Here is a 20,527-nt window from a genome sequence, read left to right as displayed (position 1 = left end):
CCTACCCGCATTCTAAAATTCTTGACTTCTATTCTTAACTTTCCATTCTTCACTTCCAATGTACCACCAGATCAACAACAAGCCCAGCCTTTCGGCGGAAACTCCTGAATATCCTTCAGGGCGCCTTCTTTTAAACTCCGCATCGTAATTTTATTGTACTATTTCAATTTTCAATCCTGTGACTGGGCGGGCGCAATAGGGCATGTCATTGCCATCAAGCGACCTGCTATTTGAGAACCATCTTCGTCACGCAAGGTATATTTCAGAGATCTTAGATCGCAACATGGTACGTTAAATCGGTGCGAAGGTTAACAATCATAGCCATTATATACTAATTTTGCGCATATAGACTTCGTCGGCGTCGACGACAAAATCAATGAAGCATCCTTTTATGCGGCAGGTTGAGGAGCTCAAAACGCCCAAGAGGTATGGTAATCCGTTGTCTTTTTTTCCCCACTCACCTGGAGCTCTATTATGATGTAACAAATAACACAATGGGAATCTCTCTGAGAATATCATGCGGAGATCGTTTTCTTTTTTTCTGATATTTGCTCCTCACATACGCATTCTTTTTGATACCTACATAGAAGACTGCTTTGCTAACGCGGTTTCAAGTGATATTAATGCCTTAATACTCGATTACCTGACCGTTGCCGGCTATCCTAATGCTGCAGCAAAATTTTCAACTGAAGCGAATCTGTCACCTCAACAGCCCTCGTCCAGTATCTATGCAAGGCAACAGATCCAGACATTTATACATAAAGGGGAGATCGAAAGTGCTTTACATGCTTTGAATGATCTTGATCCTTCGGTAAGAACCATTCTTTGCTGTACTATCTCTTTACACTACTTTGCCGTGATTAAAACACGAGTTTACATGCACCACTCATATGGCCTCCGGGTCACTGATGAGGAACAACCACTTTTTCTATGAGCATCATACCACTCAATAAAATCTTGAATTCCGTTTTTCCCTTGCTGCATCAGCTAACCAGTGAGAAAAAAGATACTGGATGAAGATGAACCACTCCACTTCGCGCTTCTTCGGCTCCAGCTAGTGGAGTTAATCCGAAAATCCAGACCAGGCGGGGACATCGGCCCGGCCTTGGAATTTGCGCAAACTCAACTGGGACCCAAGGCTCCGCGCACGCCACAATTTTTGGAGGATCTAGAAAAGACGATGTCCCTTCTTGTGTTTGATCACGACAATCTAGATCCTACTTTGTCGGCGCTTTTGCGCCCAGGTCTTCGACGGGATGTTGCGGATAAGGTTAATAAAGCAATCCTAGAACGTCAGAAGCAACGGAGAGAAGCTGCCATTCGTCATTTGGTTCAGATGAGAGCCTGGAGTGAAGAAATAGTCCGCAAGGAGGGCAAGAAAGATCTTCCTTCCCGGATTGACTTAGGCTTAGATGGTGATGACTCTGATAGGTTCAGGGTAGAGAATGGCCACGAGTCGATGATTATGACGCAGTAAATTACTGACGTTATCCTTTTTGTGCTGTCGACTTTTCTCGATCAAGCAATTTCAATGAAAGCAGCTCCTAGATGGGGCGTGTGAAGGAAAGGCGTTTTATATCAGGCGTTCATGAAGCTTTCCGGGCGTTATGGAATTATGGAGCGGTATCCGGAGTTGGAAGCTCATCGGCTTTGAGCACACAGTACTTGTTAGGCGTTTAAGGTTCTAGGTTGATAATACTTGAGGGAGGTCTATACCTAGATACATAAAGGGCTTTTATGATCACTTCAATCGAGGCATGATCCACAACAGAGCATTTAGGGAAACAGGGAAGCATCATGGAAATTACGGCTGTCGTATGGCATTATGGCCAGGAATACTTGAGATACCATTTTTTAGAAATATATGTACAAAACCATGGTCACTTTCCCAGACTGATCTATTTTGCCGTCTATTTGGTTCGCACGTGCTTTAGCTTCTTGGGCGTATACAAGAAGTTATTGGCATAAGCCTTCGGCGCAAAAGCTCGAACATTGGGTTCTTGTACGAAATATTCGTAACCTTGCTTCTCGGCGAAAGCAATGGCGTCTTCCTTGCTCTTGAATTCGAGCTTGGTGCCCTGCATAAAATCACCGGATGATTCCCAGCCCATTAGAGGGTTCTCCCATCGGTGTCCCTTGGCTAGGATGTCCCAGTCCATTCTCCAGTTGTGGCTACCCCAGGTTCCTGACTGCGTGGCGGGTTTGGAGGGTTGGTAGATGCTATATGCGAAATTAGACAAGCTGCCTGTAGATAGAATAAGTAGTATTTCCTACCGAACGGTTCTGGCCTGTAATTCCACCGGTGCGCCAGAGAGCACAGCGGCGGGGAGGACGACATTGTCTTCGCTACCATCCATTACTCGCTTCGGCACGGGTGTGAATGTTCTATAGGTATCTCAATTAGCATCGGCTATGTTCCCGTACTCGTAGCGATATAATACGAATTGGCATTGGAGGACGTACGATGTAGCTCGGTCGATGTGCACACCATAGTCGGGAGCATTGCGCGGCTTCTCCTCAGGGATAACAGCTTGTTCGGTCGTCTCGGTAAGAGAAGTTCTCGAGTCGTCGGTCTTGAAGCGTCGCTGCGCCATGGCCAAAGCCTGCCTATTCGGAACCAATCTCGCGCTTCGAAGCATGGTGGCGGCTGCTGCTTGGGTTCTGAGAGATGCCATGTTGTTGTATTGTGTTATGTTTTTATTTTGTTTTTATTTTGCTTTTGTAGGAGAGTCCGGCAGCTGCGAAGGCGATGTAGGCGTGACTACCGGACAATGCCAGGAAGGGGCGGACAGCTGTACCTAAGTTTGCTTTTGACAGCTGGGACTGAATTCTTATATTGAAGCGATTTAAGAGTTGCGAGGTTGAGATAATCATGTTGCGGGGGATTTGATTGGTCGAGGGTCGGCACCGGGGCGGCAAGTTTACCGCGCTAGTGGGTGTATTTCGTACATAGGATGGGACGGCTGTGCACGGGCCACGTGAAATTGTAACCGGGCGAGGTCTTTTCGTCGTTTCGTCAATTGATGACTTTCGCTTTTTGAGCTTAAATCCTTTGTCGAATTACGCCAGTATCGCATCGCATCGCAGACTACCAATTGCGTCAATCGTTGACACAGTTGATTCCCCTCTGTGATCTTTTCGGTTTATTCTACCTTCTTTTCCCTCGTTGCGACTACAGCCGTCATCATGAGCTTCGTCACTCGCCGGGCCCTTTCGACCCTTATCCCTCCTAAGGTTTGTCCGGTTCTATGGTTGTTGAAGTGTCTCTACTGATTGAGTTACTTTAGGTTGCTTCGCCGAATGTACGTATTGATGCCCTCCATATGGTGCTATTCGATCTCCCGTTCTATTGCTATTCTAGACTTCAACATGGTGCAGTTAAGAGAGGAGGGGTTTAGTTTTGGCGTTGTTGTAATATATGGATGGTCTTGGAATTGGATATTGCAGAATTCAAAAGTTCAAGGATCGCTGACGGATACTTTCACTAGGCCATCGGTACTGCTCCTGATGCTCTTCGCATGAAGCGTGTCGTCAGCTTCTACGAGAAACTCCCCCGAGGACCCGCCCCCGAGATCCAGCCCACCGGTCTTCTCGGACGATACCAGGCCAAGCACTTTGGCAAGAACCCTACTGCCAAGCGTACGTTCCATAGCCGTTCCGCCATCGCTGCCCGGGTATATAGTTATATTCGTACTAACGGGTTCTCATAGCTATCATCCACGCCATTGGTCTCCTTCTCCTCATCGGGTACCCCATGACCTACTACTACCACCTACGTAAGTGTTCTTACGGCTGCTCATAAGATGTAGAGTATATACTAATTTATCATAGGTCACCACAAGAATAATGCCCATTAAGCAGGTTTGGTATTTGGGTACTAAGTAAACCGGAAGGGTAGAGTCAAGCAACTTGTACATAAGATAGATGGTACCGAGCATGACAGATAGCCATCGTGTACTAGAACAGAACTGAGCCTAGCCTCACTAAAGAATTCTACAGTTTCCTATTTTGCCCCTATGTGATTCTCCGTTCTACTGGTATGCGAAGCTATAAAGAGTTTGACGATAGACTATGTCTATATGTAGACTATGTCTATGCTTATACCTACCTACCTATGTAATCTCTAGTTTCAAATCATTATGCTTCCTCTTTTTGAACATTGCACTATTTCGTTTGTAAGCATGATCCATTAGGTATGACTCTATGTACATAGAGGTAAGTATCTCATATAGAATGCCGTGGATGTTTGAATCTCCTCGGCAACAGTCATATAACCTCATTAGAACTTTTATTTGTTCAAGTGACTACTCGATTTCCCTCCCGTCATCAACGTAATTCTAGCCGTTACTCTTCATTTTTCAACTCTACCTCATATTTATTTCCTTCCGGATACTTCAACCCTTAAACTACCAACTCCCCGGGCAGTTCTATATTCGCATATTCGCATACAAATAGGTACGTATTTCAACTATATTTTTCTATATCTCCCTTGCAGCTGTCAAATCGGCTTCTGTCGGGTGTCGGGGAAGTGTCAGGCATCCGCGAGTGTGCTACGAAGTACACTAGCCACATATGCCCACTTTCATCAGTTACACACCACACCTCACCGTCACCTGGCAGGCCTCGCTAAGAGGTAGGTACTGTTAGGTACTTTCCTGTTTCCGTTTTCCGTTTTCCCAGCCGCGTTCAAATGTTCTGGCAGTCTTCCAATTCCTCGTACCGTCTCCACTCTTTTCTTCGCAAGCCCCAAAAGCTCGGGATCTTGTAAACTTTGACAACACGACGCTGAAAGGTCGTTAGGACATCCTGAACCTTCAACCTGCAACAACCCACCTGTACTCCGAGGTATTGCGATATAATACGCTCTCACCCTCCCCGAATAGAGAGCAAGGCTTTGTAATAAACTTACCCATCGCGTCTCCTACGAACGCGACGTATTAAACATTGCCTCTCTTTTTTTCCCACATAGCCGGTACCGAAGTGAGTAACTGACTTGAACAAACTTGACCCCGATTTCTCAACCCGCCATTTGCCAAGTACGAAATCCTCGAACTGACCACCTCAAACTCGTCTGTCAGCCTCATTAATCCAACCCATCTCTTCGATCGAAAAGCGCAACGCAACTGTTACCCTTCGATCGCGACGCAAACAATTACGTTCCACGACATCTCGAGTTGGATGATGGCGACTGAGCCAACCCTCAATAAGCCGGATGCATCTCTAACTGAACCCACCCTCGTAAGTATACAGCCGTGTCGCCCTCCCTTCGTGATCCCATTCATACCCTTTTTCTCCCCTTTTCTCCCCTTTCTTAATCTTCCTATTACCCTCTCCTCCCTTACCTGCTAGTATTATGCGATTATTGAACTGCGCCGTTGTCGCAAATCACCTGCTCACGTGTATCCTACTACAGGCTCAGTCAGCTGTTGCAAGCAACGACACTCAGGATGCCAGCCATTCGAGTGCTACACTAAACGGTGTTTCCTCCGACGTCGAGAATAAGCAGATCGCAGAAATCGTCGACGAATTAGTGAACTCAGCTGAAGTTAGTGTGAGTGGCGGTTCAGATACGGAAACATCAAAGGCACGCCTCGGTGACAAGAACCATGCGCGTACATCTTCAAGTCTCAAGAAGCCCCAGAGCTTCAAGTCGGTTTCTGTAAATCGCACTTTTCTGGCCTCCAAATCTACTACGAATTCGACCTCCCGCCCCGATTCTTCTGCCAACTCCGCCTCTACTGCGCCGCTGCCGGCTCCTAGTGCCTCTGCTTCGCGCCTGAAGCTTGTTGCCAAATCCGGCAGCAGCTTAGGTGGTTCTACCAAGACTCTAAGTAGCAACGGCAAACCTGCCGCCGCCCCCGACCCAAATACTGTCTGGAATCGCAATAGACGTAAGTCATAGGAAGATATCTTAACTCGGTGATTTTTAACTCTTCCTGCTAACTTCCACAGCGGCCGCTCAACCTGAGCAAAAGAAGCTATCTGATGAGGAACTCATGCATAAATACGGCATCCACATGGCAGGCCGTTTAGGGCCGGAGGATACTAAGGGCCAGTCGAACTGGGCGGATATCGATGATGATGAAGAGTGGGAACCCGAAACCATTACGTGGACCGACGGGACCAAGATTACCTTACCACCACCCGATGAAATCGTACCAAGTCCCGGCACCGTGCACGCTACACTTAGCAAAGAACCAGCTCCCGCGCCGCCGAAGTCAAAATCGCCTGCGCCGACCCCGAGCGCAACCGAGTCTCCCTCGCTCAGGCCTGGTACTTTGGCCTCGAGTAAGAGCCTTGTGCTGAAAGGCGCTCCTGAGAAGCCTACTCTCGTTGCAAAACCACCTGCGCCACCAACACCTGCTAAATCGCCATGGGCACGCCTGCCCCCTATAGAGAAAGTTCCTCCCGGGCAACCAGATTTATCTAGCCTTGCATCGAGCTCGCGTCCTCCGGTACGGGATGCCGCCACTATGAGCGCGACTCCCCCACCGACCAAAGAGATTGCGGCAGACGACTTTAGTCGATCCGGCTTTCGAGAAGGTCATACAGGCAACCACAGCCAATTATTTAATTCACACTCTGGTCGGTACGAGCCGGTGACGGATCGTAGAGGATCCAGGAATGATGCTCATGGACGTCAGCCAGCTGTTCTCCAACGTCCCCAACACCACGACCAGCAAGGCCCTGCGGAACCATCGGCCGCTTTTCAGACAAGCAGAACTAGTGCCCATGAAGCTCCATTTGGTCGCCGTCGCGGTTCTTCTAATGTTAGTGGTACAAGTGGTATTATGGCACATAGACTTGGAAAACCGTACGATATTCCGCCGCCCCCCGAGGTAATTCAGTCTCAAGCTGGCTCCGTTGTTGGGGCCGAGAGCCCGATTTCCACAACTTTCTCTCCAGTGAACAACCAGATTACGCCGCGGCTCCAGCCTAGTCACCCATACCAGCCCCGTCCTTCTCCCGGTCAGACATATGCTACACCTCAATACAACCCACCTAGTGCGGACGCACCATCCAACGAAGACGAATTCGCTGTTCAAAGAAGAGTGATGCGTGAGCGTCGTGAGCAAGCCATCAAGCGTAGACTAGAACAAGAAGCTCGTGAAGAAGAGGCTCGTAAGGCCCGAATTGCTGAGAAGCTCAAGGCAATGGGACCTCCGCCTGAACGCAAGAGCGCCAAAAAGGAAGGAAAGAATGAATCTTCTACACAGCCCGTATATCCTGGACGGACAAGCATTCCCTCCACCTCAGACGAAAAGCCGGAAGCGCTTTCCAAAGCCACAGCTGATTCTACTGCCACAGTAAATAAGAACAAGTCCAATACTGATCGCCAGGTCAACGGTGATGCCAAACAACCCCCTACTCAGGCCGGAAAGCCTTCAATGGCAAAATCTCAGTCGGCAGCATCGTGGCCCGAAGCTCCGCAACATCCAGAACGTTTTACCTCGTGGGTTGGAAGTTCTCAAAACAGTTCTCGAAATGTCTGGGGTGCTCCCGGAAACGACCGTTCCCTCGGAAATGGCACGTTTAATCCTGACCTAGGAACCTTGCCTGATGCCCACCCGGCTCCGATCACCGAACGTATTCATCGCCCGGCACCGATCGGTCCACCCCGCTCTAGTTCACAGCAGCCCGTACGCCCCGAGACAATGTCTAGTAACCGGATACCTCCCATCGGCCCGCCCCGTGGCCGCCCTTCCAATATTCCTGAACAGGATCTTTCAAGTTCGTGGAATACTTTCACCACCAATGTTCAAGAAGATGATCGCAGACGAGCGGCGGAGATGCAAGACCTCATACATAGCCACGAGAAGAACCCAACTATTCCGATCAAAGACACCTGGCGTCCTAGGGGCAATATACAGGACACAAAGCGAGGTTCAGCTAACCCGTTTACCAACCACAACGAGGCTCAACCAAGCGGTTCGTTCAATGGTTCCAGGCATATCGGGAGAGACGAGCGACTTCGCCCCGAGCTGTCTGCGGAAGAGATTGCCAAACGCAAAGGTCTCATGCCCTCCGATTTTGCAGCTCGAGATGCGGCTAGAGATGCGGCTAGAGAGGCTGCTGCTAAAGAAGTAAACGGTATTCGCCCCGAGTTTGGTAGGCAACCCCCTGTCGGCCACACCGGACGAAATGTGCCTGGGCCCGCGACCCAACCCAGAAGCAGTTCTCGATTCTTCCCCTCCGCGCGGGACGTATCCACACAAGATAACGGTGCTCAAGAGGAGGCGCGTGGTAAATCACCGACCCCGCCCCCTCCAACCGCAGATGGCCATCCAGTATATGATGGCGATGTCACTCGTCCGCATGTGGCTTTACCACCAGCTCGTCCGGTAGTCAAGCTACCACCCCCGACCAATTCTGCAGCCCCTAGTCCTCTTGTCCCATCTGCTAAGCCTGCACCGATTTCATTCGCTGCTGCTGCCGCGGCTCCTGTCCGGGGCAATGCGCAAGCTACAGTTCCCCGTCCCTCTAGCAGAGGTAAGGGATATGCGGGAATCCCTCAAAAGCCGCACGAGATAGCGTCTCAGGAGAACTGGCAGGATAAGATTAACAGTCTAATGGGTAAGAAGCCGGTCCATCAAGCGAAGTCTATGGCTATAGACTCTTCGAGCAAGATCGCGCTAGAGCATACCCATTCGTATGACCCTGCAACTGTTGCGCTACCTGGTCTCTCGCACTCCGTGAGCTCTATAGCTTCTGATGATAGTGACTACACTAGCAAAGAGATGGCCGAAGAGTGTTTTGGCGAGCAAGAGATGGGCTCGCTACCGGCTGTCCGACTCCCTAATGAAGCACCGGATGCACTATGGCAAGCTGTCGAACCAAACTTCGATCCTACACCCGCTAAACTACGAGTTGATCCCACATGTGCCGAAGCTTTGAGATTCCCACCAGAAGTGTCAAATGGCAAAAGCGTGATTAGAATTTCTACTCCCTTCATGTTGGAAGCAAAGACCGTTCTAGTGCCTTTCGTTAACAATAGGTCCACCAGCAACCCGCGTCGATCTGGACCTCGAGGAACCCCTCGTCGCTTATCAGGCCGCGGTGGGCAGCGCGGAGGAAGAGAACATTCCGACCACGCTGGAGATCACGCCTCGTCACATTCCCCCGGCCGTCCATCCACCCGGAGCGGACGTGGAAGTTATAGACCCCGAACTGAGAACTGGAGTAGACACACCCCGACCACCCCGGCGGCATAGTCGTAGCTATCTCTTCAGAGTCCAATGATCGAACAAAGTACAACCTTTCCCGTTTAACAGCTGCTCCCCTTAGGTTTGATCAGACTCAATCCACCAGCAGCACCCACCCAATATGTCTCTTCGTATATTCGATTGCAACGCAGTGTTGCAAATTTCATCCATTCATCGCAGCCGTGCGGATAATCAGTGTATCCCTGGACGGCAGTGTGTACAACTAAACTTTTCGGCGCATCTCTTCTGGTGCGCACTTCTCATATGACAGAAACTCATGTGGCCCCTTTCCCATTGTGATGCCGCGACCCCGGGTTTCAGACTCGTTACGAATAAAGTAATAATGAAGTAGTCCGTTCGAAGCTCCGGTGTTCATCGTCAGGTCTCTATTTCAGCCCTGTTGTTGTTCCAAACTATATTCAGCAAGGACGCCTATGGAATTTATTGTACGGGTCTGGTACTTGATGGATCATGACTTTTCATATATGACATCGAACTTGCCGGATAATGGAACTCCGGGGCGTTGCCGGAATGAAGGGTTTGGAAAAAGTTTCCCGACTACGGGCGACTAGATATGAGAGAAGACCTCTATACTACAAACTACAGACCAAACCAACCAATCTGGAAACGACGAATTGCGTACGGCGTGCCTAAAACGCGTGGATCGTGTACTACCTTCTCTTTTCTGCTAGTACGAGTGAGGTTTTCACGGCGATGTAGATAGGACCGAATAGGAGAAGTTTTGTCTCTCAGCTTAGCCTGTCAGCCAAATCCTCCTTTTCACTAACACGGATATGGAGAGAATGACGATGATGTCCTTGCATCACCGCTCGTTGCTATGCTAGCACTTTGGCAGCTATAAGTCCTTCTAATCGGAAAACGCACTAATAGAGAAATCTTTCTTCTCGCACTGAAGTTCTGGTGCTCTTGAGATGTGACGTGATCAATGTGAAATGGTGAGGACGGTGTGTACGTATGTGTGTAGGAGTGTTTAACTTTATTCGTACCAATTATACAAATTAGGTTGAACCAGTTTCTAGTCTTTTCGCGTATTGTGATTGATTGTATAAAAGCGCTACCTAGATTATTTGTGTTGGGGGATAGTAAGGCGAGTAGAATAGTAGTCGCCAGTTTAAGCGTATTTATAGCGTCGGTGTTTCTACTGGATATAGCATCTTGATTTATTGGAAACAAACCCCTTCACCCATAGTTAGTATACTATAAATAGTTATACGTAGAGGGTAGGAGAAAGTATTGCTAAAGAGGAGACTATTATACTAGTAACGGCAAGCTAAACAGTGTTTACGGCTATGTTTGGCCAAGGAATTTGGATATAGCGAGATATATGAATAGGGCTTATTATTATTTACCATCGTTTAGGTACCTATATACTAGTTAGGTACATAAAAGTGCTTCTTTTAGGAGTGGTAGTCATATCAAAATATTATATATATAGGCACCGATCCACGAGCCCAGTTGAGCAATACAACACTTAGTTGATCTGAACCGTCCTGTGTTAATCTCATATTAGTTTTTTTAAAAGCAACAGAGAGATAAAACCGGTAAATATGTAATTATTTAGGTTGACTTGTTTGACATTGCTCGTTTCTCTTGAGGTTGATAGAGAATAAATAGACGAATAAGAGAAAGCCCTGCATGATAAAGTACCTTTTAAGATATAATTTACTTCCTACAGACATTCATTTAACATCTTAAACTTGGTTTCATTTCATTTTATTTTATTCATATCTGGACCTGGACTATCTCACTTGGAGTTAAGAACTCCAAATATGAGATGAGGTCCCATACTGTATGTAGGAAGCCACAAGCTGCTAGCCATGGATTCATTCACCCAACTCATATCTCTATTTTCCGATCCCCCAACACCGAATGAATAAACAGTCCTCCTTCACTCCCTCCCTCCCTACTGCTGATCCTCCATAGTAAGCTCATCAAAGTCCTCCAGCAACTCATTCATATCGACCCTCGGCACATCATCATCTCCTTCGTCGCCATCCTCCGCCGCCGTCGTCACACTCATCTCATCAGCCTGCTTCTTCTGTCCCGGCTGCTTGTACAACTGCACGCCCTGCCTAAACTCCTCGTCTTCTTCGATATCCCGCAAGAACTGCTCGAATTCACGATCCTGTCGCTCTTGATCGGCCTTGCGCGGTAGTAGCTCACCCTCGTCCTTGGCCATGCGGCGGACCTTCCAGACGCGCTTGCGGTTGCGCCGGCGGTTCGGGTAGTGTTTCTTGACGACGACCACGTCAGGGATGCGCGACGCGTATACGTTCGATTCCTCGAGCGCCTCTAGCTGCGGGTTGTTGAAGTTGGTTCCGGTGAGCATGTACCCGAGGACCGAGTCGCCGGCGTGTAGGAGCCCGCCGAGATGTGTGCGCGCGAAGTACGTCTTGTCGTTGACGCCAAGATCCGAGGCCCGCGCCAGCTGCGTCTCGGCGAGGATCCATTTCCCGCGCGTCGGCCCGATCGGTTCGCAGTCCATCACGATGAACTCGACTAGATCCTGAGCGTCTGCTAGCGCGGGGAAGGGGGTGCGCCAGAACACGGGCGCGCTGATCTCGGCGGTTTGGAGGGTGTTAGGGTCGAGCAAGTTGATGGAGGTGCCGATGCGGTGACATATGGCTAGCGGGGAGATGTTGCCGATCTGCTTGGCGAGGGGGATAGGTAACGCAACAAGGTCATCTTTGCAGATGGGTATTAACTCGACGGAGAAGGTGAATTTGTATGATTTCTTCGCAGTGTGAGAATCTTGTGAGATGAGCTCCTGAGATTTCTTGACTCGGACGGGTACGACGGAGTTTAAGAAGTCGACAAACTTCTCGGCTTGATTTCTTGCCGCGAAGAAGAAATCGATGCCGTCTCTGGCTTCTTTGATGTTGATAGTTTCACGGTGGGCGCCGTGCTTTAAGACAAGCTGCTCGAGGTAGAGGAATGTTCGTTTATGTAGCACCTTCTGGCGCACTTGTACGCTCGCTCTCCATACGTTGGCCGTATATGACTTGGCGCACTCTGGGCACTGCTGATATGCGACAACGTACACCACCTCTAAGGCCTGCTGCATAACTCGGTCATCTGCTACGGCAGCTTGAACTACAAGCTTCACCCTTACTCGTCTCGAGTGCGGTTCTGTCCATATGAAGCTGGCATCGATTATCCTCGTTCGGTTAAGACTTAGCTTCTTTAGACAGAGGGCTAGAAGTTCGCGGGATTCGGGTGGAGCTGTTACCCAGCTGGACGGTGGTTGAAGCCATCGATCGCAGTCTCGGCAGAAATGAAGGGTGGCTTCGCGCTGGATGCCTTGTGAGATATCCTTTGTGAGTTTGAAGCAGTCGTAACATTTGGCGTCGATAGCCGTTGTACCGTCTATAGGAGCACCGCAGTCGCAACAGAAGATGGTGGCAGTAATTGGAGCATTATCTAATCCTTGCTGCGGCGCTATAGAAATAGGAACGTCTATATCTATATCCATCGACATCTTGGCGATTTATTTCGTTGGATGTCTATGGTGATGTATAGATGTATAGATGTGTAGATGTTGATGGTTGATGATATTGGTAACTTTTGAGTGATGGTGGGGGTTTTGGATAAGGAAAAATGTGGTTTAAACATGTATTGCCCCTCGATTGATAAGCAGGGACTTGTGGGTTATCATATCGCCACTAGTAAGAGTATTATACTTTTAAACGGTAAATAGTAATCGGAATATACAACAAAGCGATATATCGTAATGAACATCATTATGATTTATAAAATTCATTGCGCTTCGTCTACTCTTTTTAATCTACCAAGTACAAGATATTTTCAACTATCGACCCTCGTAAAGGGAGTCGACTTCAACGTCTCTCCCCCTTTGCATAACTAACTCGTCTATACTCGGAGTAATGTCGACGAAACCTGGCCTAGCACCATTCCGGAATTTGGTTTTTGTTTCCGCAGCCGCTTTACTCATCTCCGAGAGGTCCATTACAGGTCTACTTGGATCTTCTTGATACGCTCGCTGTCCGAACCCATAGTACAATAACGGCAGTAAGGATGATTTCCACACCGGCTGTTTCTGGTCGCGTAGGTTTTGCGTTATCATAGCAATTAAGACCGCAGCCGTGGCGGCGACTAGGATCGTCGGCATCAGGAGCCACTGCCACTGGAACTGAGTGCACACCGTCATCTCGTTAACCAGCCCTGTTACCGTCTTTTGGGTCCCCCAATCATAGATATCCGAACCTGTCGTACGGAACTTATTGGTAACGGCCGTGGAGAACTGGTCGAAAGCCATGCTTAGCGACTCGAAGCTTGCCTCTTTGTTTCTATAGAAGCTGGAAAGCCACCACTTCGAATCGCACGATACGGATTGACCCTGTCGGCTGTTGTACGTGCATATGCCCGCAAACAAGTCTTGGCCCGTGAACTTGTTTAGAGCAGACCAGTATGGATAACTCATCTTGTACATGCAGTCGTCTGGTGCAGTATAGTTTGTCCCGTCGATGTTGATACCCGTGAATACCCTCCCTTCCTTTTCAGGAACGGTCGAGAAATTGGATAGATCATACGACTGACCATCAATGAAGCACGGACTCTGAAGCGCGGTCCAATTCATGGTGGGATGAATCTCATATTGAGTTATATTCGCCTCTACCCGGTTAATGCGCGCGGGCTTCGTCGAGACGATCTTCTCCGATAGCACACCTTTCATCATGGTGGCATCGTAATTCTTCAGACACGGGTAGATAGTGCACGAGGTTGCCACGATACCTGTCGGTCCGCTATACCCATGAGCAACGGGGCAATCGAGTTTGTCCCCGTCTTTCGAACAGGTCGCTTTTGTGAGCGCTAAGACGGTCACGTTAAGTAAACTTTCAAGACACACTGACTCGAATTCGGGGGTGAAGAGGGATGATGCCCATTGGAGCAAGCCATTGTCCACGTTCAGATATGCTTGGTCTGTATCCGGGCTCACCCACATATCGGTGGTAGGTAGAGTATAATTATCGTACCCGCCAGTCTTGTTGGTTGCTATTCTCTTAACTAACGGAGTGGTATCGATACATGAGCTACATAAGCCTATAGAAGCGTGCGTAATACCGTTGTGGCTTGTGAAGGTGCAATTTCCGGTAGGGCAGGTCGGTACAATAGCGGTGTCATTGCCCATTGGGTTGACGATCCCATTGACTAACGCTCCCTTCGTGTCGATTGACAATTCCCAACGTCCGGGCGCAGTTCTATAATAGGTTTCGTTCCCAGGAAGGTACTGGGCCACAGGTAATGACGCGTTCACTTCGGTATGTGTTCGAAGACATGCGACAGACTTGACGGTTTGCTGGGTGAATGGGCCTATCCCGAGAGATAAGATGGTAATGAGGGCGCCGATCATGCCTAGCATACTTCCGGGCGCGACAAATAGTAAACTCAAAGAACCGAATATAGAGCGGCTTGCTTCGTCAAAATATTGTAGGTGGCTCAGCGGTCGCGGTCGAGAGAACCAGGTCCATTTGGTCTGGCTGATGACTTCGGCGACGCCTACAAGCATTGCTGCTCGCATAACGGTAGAGATCAAGGCGATCAGAGTATTCAGATTAATACTAAACGGCCACTCCGGTACCTCATGCCCGTCGAAGTGGGATAGGATCGAGTAAGTAGCCGCTATCGAACCGATTGCAACGAAGATCGATCCAATCTCCCAAGGCCAAAATCGGAAAACATGATGTTGACGGGTGTTTGTAACTTCTGATGGTAAGTAGTGCTCAGACAACTCCTCCCTCTCTCTGTCAGTACCGGGAGGATACGCGCCCATGTCTATCCCCCCGTGGGAGCTGAACTTAGGTGTGGATGGCCGCTCTCCAAGAGACTCATATTTACGGCGTGAAGTCCTGTCGTTTGCCATTTCGAGATCGCCGTCGATGAGGTCTGGAGTGTGTTGTTGCAGCTAACCTTTGGGTATTGTTTACCGGTCCTGTCTAGCGGTGTTTAATGCAGCACATCTTGAGCAAACAAATACGCGAGGTAAATTGAGATTCGTGATGATTTGGACGTCGAATTCGCGATGACCCCAACCCATGTATTAAACTGTGTATAAGCAAGCATCTACGGTATCTACATAGACAGATGGACTCGGCAGCTGGCCAGGGGCAAACCCCATGGAGACCCGCCGAGCTAGACATCTTCACGGTATAGTATCCCGCTAGTCTTTGATAAATAACCAATCATCTACCCTATCCCCTCTACCCCTTCTCTTCAGCCCTATGCATTGGGCATCCAGCATCAAGTCTTCATTACGCCTAAAGATCTGAATGGTAAGGATAAGCTGTGCCGCTCTCGATCGCTAGCTATGTAAATGTAAGCGCTTGGCTATTCTGAGGCAACGGGTCCTCGATTTGTTTTGTACTTGTATTTTATTTATTTTTCCTTGTTACCCCTTCCATCATGCCCATCGCCTCATTTTACTAAGATATAAGGGGTCTATAAATAGGAAGTATTTACCAAAAGGCTTAAGCAGTAAGTAATAAATAGACGAAGTAAGTATTAAAGGTCTAGATCTAAGCAAGACAAGAAAAGAAAAAGAATAACTTTGCCGCGGAGAGCCTCATTGGTAAGATTGGCCAACGAAACTTGTACATCATGTACCCAAATCTACTACCTGCCATCTTGTTTGTTTGTCCTCGCACAACTCTAGGAAGCACGAGATGGCAATATATCCGGTGCCACCGCATCTCGAGTTCGATCGCCCCAACGGCAAGAAGCCGTTGCGTCTGAACTACCTGGCAAGTCGAGTTATTTACTCCCGTGCGCCGTCTCACAAAATCTAGCATGAGCGAGGCAGCTCATTCTATCAAAATAACATTGGTATATATATAAAGTACGAGACACGGCATACACTAGGTACCTAAACTCGCCGAGAAGCCAGTTCTGCAGTTTCATGTATTCATGCTACGTACGCCAATGTAACCTTTTTCTCTCGAACGCCGCCTCCGTTAAGCCGCCGATGCCGGGAATCAATAAATCAGCCAGTGAATTAATGTCCGTCGCCCTCCCAAACCTGACTCCCAAATGGATGGATGGGTGAAATGCTTATAAGAAAAATAAAAAGCAAAGTCTAATGCAGCAAGCACGCTTGGTATCCTACACGCCAAGCCCCATGTACTATGTTGCCGTGTTCTGTGTTCGTGAATTCGTTCGTCGGGTGACCGCCTATTATGTAAAGTGTCGAGGAAGCTAGGAGATCCGCGGATACAGCCAAACCTGTTATCCGTTTCCTCCATTTCCAAAAATGGTCTAGAGAAGAGATCCCTCAGCCAGCTTTAAATGAGGTTTTCGATGGGTGATATAGGGGTGCTTGGAGTCACCTGGCAGTTATTAGTCACAATAATTCTCTATAGGCACATCGGGACCGAGCGACTCAAACTCACCTTCAGCACAGGCGTAACGGGACGTAGCGAAGAAGGCGGAGCCGGGGCCTTGCGCGGAGTGCCGAAGGACGACGAGTTAGCGGCTCCAAAGCGGGATGCGGCTGCTTGCTCCTTCAGAATCGCGATCCTATATCACCAAAAATACATTAGCCAAGATTGTAGATACCCGAAAGGATTACGGCGAAGTAAGAGGCACCAGCAGCTGATTGGGCATAATACGAGCGACGGAGAGTAAAATAGGAGAAAGGAGGAAGCGCTTACTCATCTTCCGACACACCCGGCAACGAGAGCGTCTCGTGCTTGAAGTTGAACGGTGCTGACTGTAAGAAATGACATGTTAGCGATGATGGACAGGTGAGTATACCTATTGTTAGGTATGAGGCATATCGGATATCTAGAAGAGGCAATCCACGATGTATATACAATAGGTGAGAATAACAAAGAACAGACTTACAATCTGCAGCGCCGGCTTCTCGGAAACAGGCTTAGAGGACTTGACGCCGATGAGTTTCTGCAATCTTGCCGTAAAGGCGCGGAAACCTCCAATGCAGCTCGTCATTTTGACTCGTAGTACCGGTTGGACTGAGAATTTTTTATTTTCGGGGAGCAAAATAAACAAGGCAGAGCAAGATGAGACGGAACAAAAACGTATGTGCAACGGGACGACGAGCGAAAGAAAGTTGGCAGTTGGCCTTGCACAAAGGAGTCGGATGTAAGAAATTGTTGGCAGCAAGCGACAAGCTGAATACCAAGTGGACGCAAAAGACAATTTAACGAGGATACGAGGATACGAGATCTGTGCCTGGAAACGACGTTAGGCCCCAGTGTCGTAGTAACGGATCCCCGAGTATAATCGAGGTATTCGGGTGCCAAAAAAAGAGGATATTCGATTCGATGCGATGCGATGCGATGCGATGTGGCAGCAGAAGTAGAGTAGAGTTATGATTGATCCAAAGTTGTCCCCCCCAATGCGATATATGCGCGGACACTAGAGCCGGAGTTGCAGATACGAAACAAAACGAAACGTATGTACGATGTATGTACGCAGAAGCGTATGAGAGTCATATAAGAGTAGATGTATCAATATGTAGGTATACCAGGTCAGGCACCTAACTCTTTCGAGGCAGCCGATGATTGATCAACAATCATGCAAGCAAGACAAGACAAGACAAGACAAGAGCAAGAGCAAGAAAACCAAACGGTAGTAGTAGTTTCAAAGGGACGACAAAAAAAAAGGGCGAAACCCCTTTGCTGAAAAGGAATAAGAGTGTCGGGCTACGGTTAGCCTTATCTTTTGAATGCCTGCCCTATACGGATGTTGTGTAAGTGTAGGATGAGATGAATGGGGCGGCGAAGGATGATGGTGATGATGATGACGATGACGATAACAGCGAAACAATAACAACAATCGCCTATGTAGGGCCGCGGACAAGTCTTCTTTTTCGTTTATGAGCGAAGCTGAAGATCAAATAAAACTTGGTGGGCTCGGTGGCTGTAAGTAAGTCTGACAGATCGACGGGAGCGGGGGAAGCGAGAGCTGAAAAGAAACAGGCTGCAAGCTAAACCCTACAAGCGCAGGGTCCTCACGAAAAAAGGATTATAAAGAGTTAAAAGAGTGTGTTATGCCAGCTACGGTTTAGCTGAACAGGCTGAGCAGTAGGCCAAGGGTTGGATGGTTGGCTGGTTGGTTGGTTGGTTGGTTGGTGATGGCGAATCCGAGTCTAGCTCTTAAAGATGGAGAGGCCGAGTCTTGGTCTTATCAAGCAGGGCGCAATAGTAATAATAATAATGACAATAATAATAATAAGATGGATTTTAAACGAAAGAGAAATACGAAGTAGATATCACAAAGAAACGAATGTGTATGTATGTGTGCTGCGTATTGCAGGTAACTCGGTTTTAAAGACAAGGAGAGACGACGGCGACAACGAAAGACATGAGAATTCAATACACGAAGAGCCAGTCAGTCGGTGTAATGTTAAAGTGTGTAGCGTATGTAAGTAGAAAATATAATATGTGGAAGCAATAGCATAGGTAATAGTCGGTATCGTCGGTCAAATTAAAAGTTGGCACGCCCCGGGAATGCGGAATGAATGTAGAAATGTGGAATGTGGCAATTCTCTAGCGACAAGGGGTCAAAACAAGGGGTCCTCAATTAAAGCCCAAGCTAAAGGATCCTGAAACAAATGTCAGATTAGTCATCGAGTCAGGTGATTTAGCAAGTCTGTACCAATTACGTCACCACAGTTGCATTAGTTACATCGACTAGCAGCCAATAATATGTATATTGTCTCGAATATACCTAAAGTCTGTATAACCTCTTTTCGGAGGCAAGGTCACAACATTTACCAACTATTTTATATATATCGTGAGATGAGGACAAACTAAGCAATTCTCGCCTTATCCTTGAAGGATATTCTATCTGAATATAATGTTTTCTTTGAATAAAATCCATTATTATGTAATGATAGTAACCAAGCCTGCAGGTTCCCGTTGTTGATGCCGTAATGTAGGGTCACGACTCTCTCGCCAGCATTCACGTATAATATAGCTTTCAACCTGCCTGTTTGTAGGTAAACACTGAAAATTCTTTTGACGAGGAGTAATATCTAGCAATCTGCGAAACAACACAAAGTCTTATGCTTAGTTACTTATACTCTTCCCCCTGTATTTACATTTACTTAATAGCTACCATGAACTCTCAAGCTTGCCAACAAGAACCGCCTCCTAATATTTGTTTGGCATCCAATACGGTGGGAAAACGACGTAGGAACTCGCCCGAAGCCAATCGCCCTTGTATGAAAAAGGCCAAATTATTCTCTCCCTCAGAATCATCTTCCAAGTTTGTTCAAGTAAGCTCGGAAACGGAGTCCCAACCGGCGGAGAATCCAAGCTCGTCTTTCGAGACGATCCCGAAATAACAGCTTGGCTTGAAATTGACGACCCGACCTAAGTACCTGTCAGTATGTGTAACAAGGGCTGTAAAGGGCTTGGAATATAATTAGGATTATTAATAATTTTTTAAGGTCTTAAGGTTTTTAGTTCTCCCTTTTTTTCTAAAAGGAGATTTTAATTTATTTATAAATAATTTAAAATATATATTTTTTGGTTTAGTTAAATCTTTATTAATATATTGGTTTTACTTGTATATAATTATATAATTTTATAATATTTTTTATTTAATAAATTTTAAAATAATTATTTTATATTTTTTATTAATTGTTTTTTTTAATTAATAGTTTTTTAGCATTATTGTTTATATAATATCATTTTTTCTTTTTTTAAATTTATTTTTAAGTTAAAGTTTTAAATAAAAAATATGATTTTTTTTGGTAAAGTTTAAAGGTTTATTAACTTTTTTAAATTTTATTAATAAAATATTAAAATTATTTATTTAACGTTTTTATTATTAAAGTAATTAAAAGGTTTTTAAGTTTAATATTTTTTGGTTAATTAATTTTTTTATTTAATTAAATATTTTATATTTTTTTAAATTTATATAAAGTTTTTAATTTTATTTATGTAATATTTTTTAAATTTTATTAAGGTTATTTTTTATAAAATTTAATTAAAATTAAATAATATTTAATTATTAATATAATAAAGTTTAATAAATGAGGTATAAAATAAATTATGGATTTTTTACTTTTTAAGTAAATGAAATTTAATAATAATAAAAAAGATTATTTTTTAAATTTTAAAAAGGTTTAATATTTTTTTATTTAATTTTTTAATGGATTGTTTAATTTTAATATTTTTATTATTTAATATAATTAATTAACCTTTTTTAAATTTTAGTATTTTTTTTTTTTTTATTAATTTAATCTTTTATATGTTAATAATTTTTTTTTAAATGTTATTATATTTTGGTATAAATTTATTTTATTTAATATGTATATA

General features: G+C 46.3%; 7 protein-coding genes across 7 annotated transcripts; 3 read left to right on the top strand and 4 right to left on the bottom strand.

The window, feature by feature from the left end:
* Nucleotides 1–14: 14 nt before the first annotated feature.
* On the top strand, nucleotides 15–1,850 carry F4817DRAFT_353662 (CTLH/CRA C-terminal to lish motif domain-containing protein). Its single transcript, XM_049305407.1, has 4 exons — nucleotides 15–286; nucleotides 350–426; nucleotides 616–811; nucleotides 1,007–1,850. Exons 1-4 carry the CDS (start codon nucleotides 203–205, stop codon nucleotides 1,475–1,477), a joined length of 828 nt encoding a protein of 275 aa, XP_049153885.1. The 5' UTR covers nucleotides 15–202; the 3' UTR covers nucleotides 1,478–1,850.
* Nucleotides 1,851–2,873, bottom strand: F4817DRAFT_353660 (ETC complex I subunit conserved region-domain-containing protein). Its single transcript, XM_049305406.1, has 3 exons — nucleotides 2,464–2,873; nucleotides 2,275–2,385; nucleotides 1,851–2,220 (listed from the first exon to the last, which is right to left on the bottom strand). The coding sequence occupies exons 1-3, from the start codon at nucleotides 2,673–2,675 to the stop codon at nucleotides 1,911–1,913; spliced, it is 633 nt and encodes a 210-aa protein (XP_049153884.1). The 5' UTR covers nucleotides 2,676–2,873; the 3' UTR covers nucleotides 1,851–1,910.
* A 174-nt stretch (nucleotides 2,874–3,047) lies between these two features.
* On the top strand, nucleotides 3,048–4,076 carry F4817DRAFT_353659 (mitochondrial F1-F0 ATP synthase subunit F of fungi-domain-containing protein). Its single transcript, XM_049305405.1, has 5 exons — nucleotides 3,048–3,234; nucleotides 3,288–3,302; nucleotides 3,489–3,639; nucleotides 3,711–3,776; nucleotides 3,832–4,076. The coding sequence occupies exons 1-5, from the start codon at nucleotides 3,187–3,189 to the stop codon at nucleotides 3,855–3,857; spliced, it is 306 nt and encodes a 101-aa protein (XP_049153883.1). The 5' UTR covers nucleotides 3,048–3,186; the 3' UTR covers nucleotides 3,858–4,076.
* Nucleotides 4,077–4,608: 532 nt separating this feature from the next.
* Nucleotides 4,609–9,599, top strand: F4817DRAFT_309263 (uncharacterized protein). The gene is made up of 3 exons (XM_049299900.1): nucleotides 4,609–5,238; nucleotides 5,414–5,891; nucleotides 5,953–9,599. The coding sequence occupies exons 1-3, from the start codon at nucleotides 5,179–5,181 to the stop codon at nucleotides 9,210–9,212; spliced, it is 3,798 nt and encodes a 1,265-aa protein (XP_049153882.1). The 5' UTR covers nucleotides 4,609–5,178; the 3' UTR covers nucleotides 9,213–9,599.
* Nucleotides 9,600–10,852: 1,253 nt separating this feature from the next.
* Nucleotides 10,853–12,811, bottom strand: F4817DRAFT_353654 (NMD3-domain-containing protein). The gene has a single exon (XM_049305404.1). The coding sequence runs from the start codon at nucleotides 12,700–12,702 to the stop codon at nucleotides 11,128–11,130; it is 1,575 nt and encodes a 524-aa protein (XP_049153881.1). The 5' UTR covers nucleotides 12,703–12,811; the 3' UTR covers nucleotides 10,853–11,127.
* A 153-nt stretch (nucleotides 12,812–12,964) lies between these two features.
* Nucleotides 12,965–15,398, bottom strand: F4817DRAFT_353653 (uncharacterized protein). Its single transcript, XM_049305403.1, has one exon. The coding sequence runs from the start codon at nucleotides 15,103–15,105 to the stop codon at nucleotides 13,033–13,035; it is 2,073 nt and encodes a 690-aa protein (XP_049153880.1). The 5' UTR covers nucleotides 15,106–15,398; the 3' UTR covers nucleotides 12,965–13,032.
* An 878-nt stretch (nucleotides 15,399–16,276) lies between these two features.
* F4817DRAFT_309210 (uncharacterized protein) lies at nucleotides 16,277–17,852 on the bottom strand. Its single transcript, XM_049299899.1, has 4 exons — nucleotides 17,082–17,852; nucleotides 16,889–16,947; nucleotides 16,628–16,754; nucleotides 16,277–16,564 (listed from the first exon to the last, which is right to left on the bottom strand). Exons 1-4 carry the CDS (start codon nucleotides 17,184–17,186, stop codon nucleotides 16,520–16,522), a joined length of 336 nt encoding a protein of 111 aa, XP_049153879.1. The 5' UTR covers nucleotides 17,187–17,852; the 3' UTR covers nucleotides 16,277–16,519.
* Between the last annotated feature and the right edge of the window lie 2,675 nt (nucleotides 17,853–20,527).

Source organism: Daldinia loculata (assembly GCF_022478755.1).
Source record: "Daldinia loculata strain CBS 113971 unplaced genomic scaffold F4817scaffold_97, whole genome shotgun sequence".
NCBI lineage: Eukaryota > Fungi > Ascomycota > Sordariomycetes > Xylariales > Hypoxylaceae > Daldinia > Daldinia loculata.
This window is presented reverse-complemented; position numbering and strand designations above follow the sequence as displayed.

What these genes read in the sequence shown, in the direction of transcription:
- F4817DRAFT_309263 (XM_049299900.1), top strand. Translation starts at nt 5,179, where the DNA reads ATGATGGCGACTGAGCCAACCCTCAATAAGCCGGATGCATCTCTAACT. An exon ending in CTCTAACTGAACCCACCCTC is followed by an intron (nt 5,239 to 5,413) that starts GTAAGTATACAG and finishes ATCCTACTACAG; the next exon opens with GCTCAGTCAGCTGTTGCAAG. An exon ending in TGTCTGGAATCGCAATAGAC is followed by an intron (nt 5,892 to 5,952) that starts GTAAGTCATAGG and finishes TAACTTCCACAG; the next exon opens with CGGCCGCTCAACCTGAGCAA.
- F4817DRAFT_353660 (XM_049305406.1), bottom strand. Translation starts at nt 2,675, where the DNA reads ATGGCATCTCTCAGAACCCAAGCAGCAGCCGCCACCATGCTTCGAAGC. An exon ending in CACATCGACCGAGCTACATC is followed by an intron (nt 2,386 to 2,463) that starts GTACGTCCTCCA and finishes AGATACCTATAG; the next exon opens with AACATTCACACCCGTGCCGA. An exon ending in TTACAGGCCAGAACCGTTCG is followed by an intron (nt 2,221 to 2,274) that starts GTAGGAAATACT and finishes TTTCGCATATAG; the next exon opens with CATCTACCAACCCTCCAAAC.
- F4817DRAFT_353653 (XM_049305403.1), bottom strand. Translation starts at nt 15,105, where the DNA reads ATGGCAAACGACAGGACTTCACGCCGTAAATATGAGTCTCTTGGAGAG.
- F4817DRAFT_353662 (XM_049305407.1), top strand. Translation starts at nt 203, where the DNA reads ATGTCATTGCCATCAAGCGACCTGCTATTTGAGAACCATCTTCGTCAC. An exon ending in GAGCTCAAAACGCCCAAGAG is followed by an intron (nt 427 to 615) that starts GTATGGTAATCC and finishes CGCGGTTTCAAG; the next exon opens with TGATATTAATGCCTTAATAC. An exon ending in TGAATGATCTTGATCCTTCG is followed by an intron (nt 812 to 1,006) that starts GTAAGAACCATT and finishes GTGAGAAAAAAG; the next exon opens with ATACTGGATGAAGATGAACC.
- F4817DRAFT_353654 (XM_049305404.1), bottom strand. Translation starts at nt 12,702, where the DNA reads ATGTCGATGGATATAGATATAGACGTTCCTATTTCTATAGCGCCGCAG.
- F4817DRAFT_309210 (XM_049299899.1), bottom strand. Translation starts at nt 17,186, where the DNA reads ATGACGAGCTGCATTGGAGGTTTCCGCGCCTTTACGGCAAGATTGCAG. An exon ending in AGAAGCCGGCGCTGCAGATT is followed by an intron (nt 16,948 to 17,081) that starts GTAAGTCTGTTC and finishes CATTTCTTACAG; the next exon opens with TCAGCACCGTTCAACTTCAA. An exon ending in CCGTTACGCCTGTGCTGAAG is followed by an intron (nt 16,565 to 16,627) that starts GTGAGTTTGAGT and finishes AATAACTGCCAG; the next exon opens with GTGACTCCAAGCACCCCTAT.
- F4817DRAFT_353659 (XM_049305405.1), top strand. Translation starts at nt 3,187, where the DNA reads ATGAGCTTCGTCACTCGCCGGGCCCTTTCGACCCTTATCCCTCCTAAG. An exon ending in CAAGAACCCTACTGCCAAGC is followed by an intron (nt 3,640 to 3,710) that starts GTACGTTCCATA and finishes GGGTTCTCATAG; the next exon opens with CTATCATCCACGCCATTGGT. An exon ending in GACCTACTACTACCACCTAC is followed by an intron (nt 3,777 to 3,831) that starts GTAAGTGTTCTT and finishes AATTTATCATAG; the next exon opens with GTCACCACAAGAATAATGCC.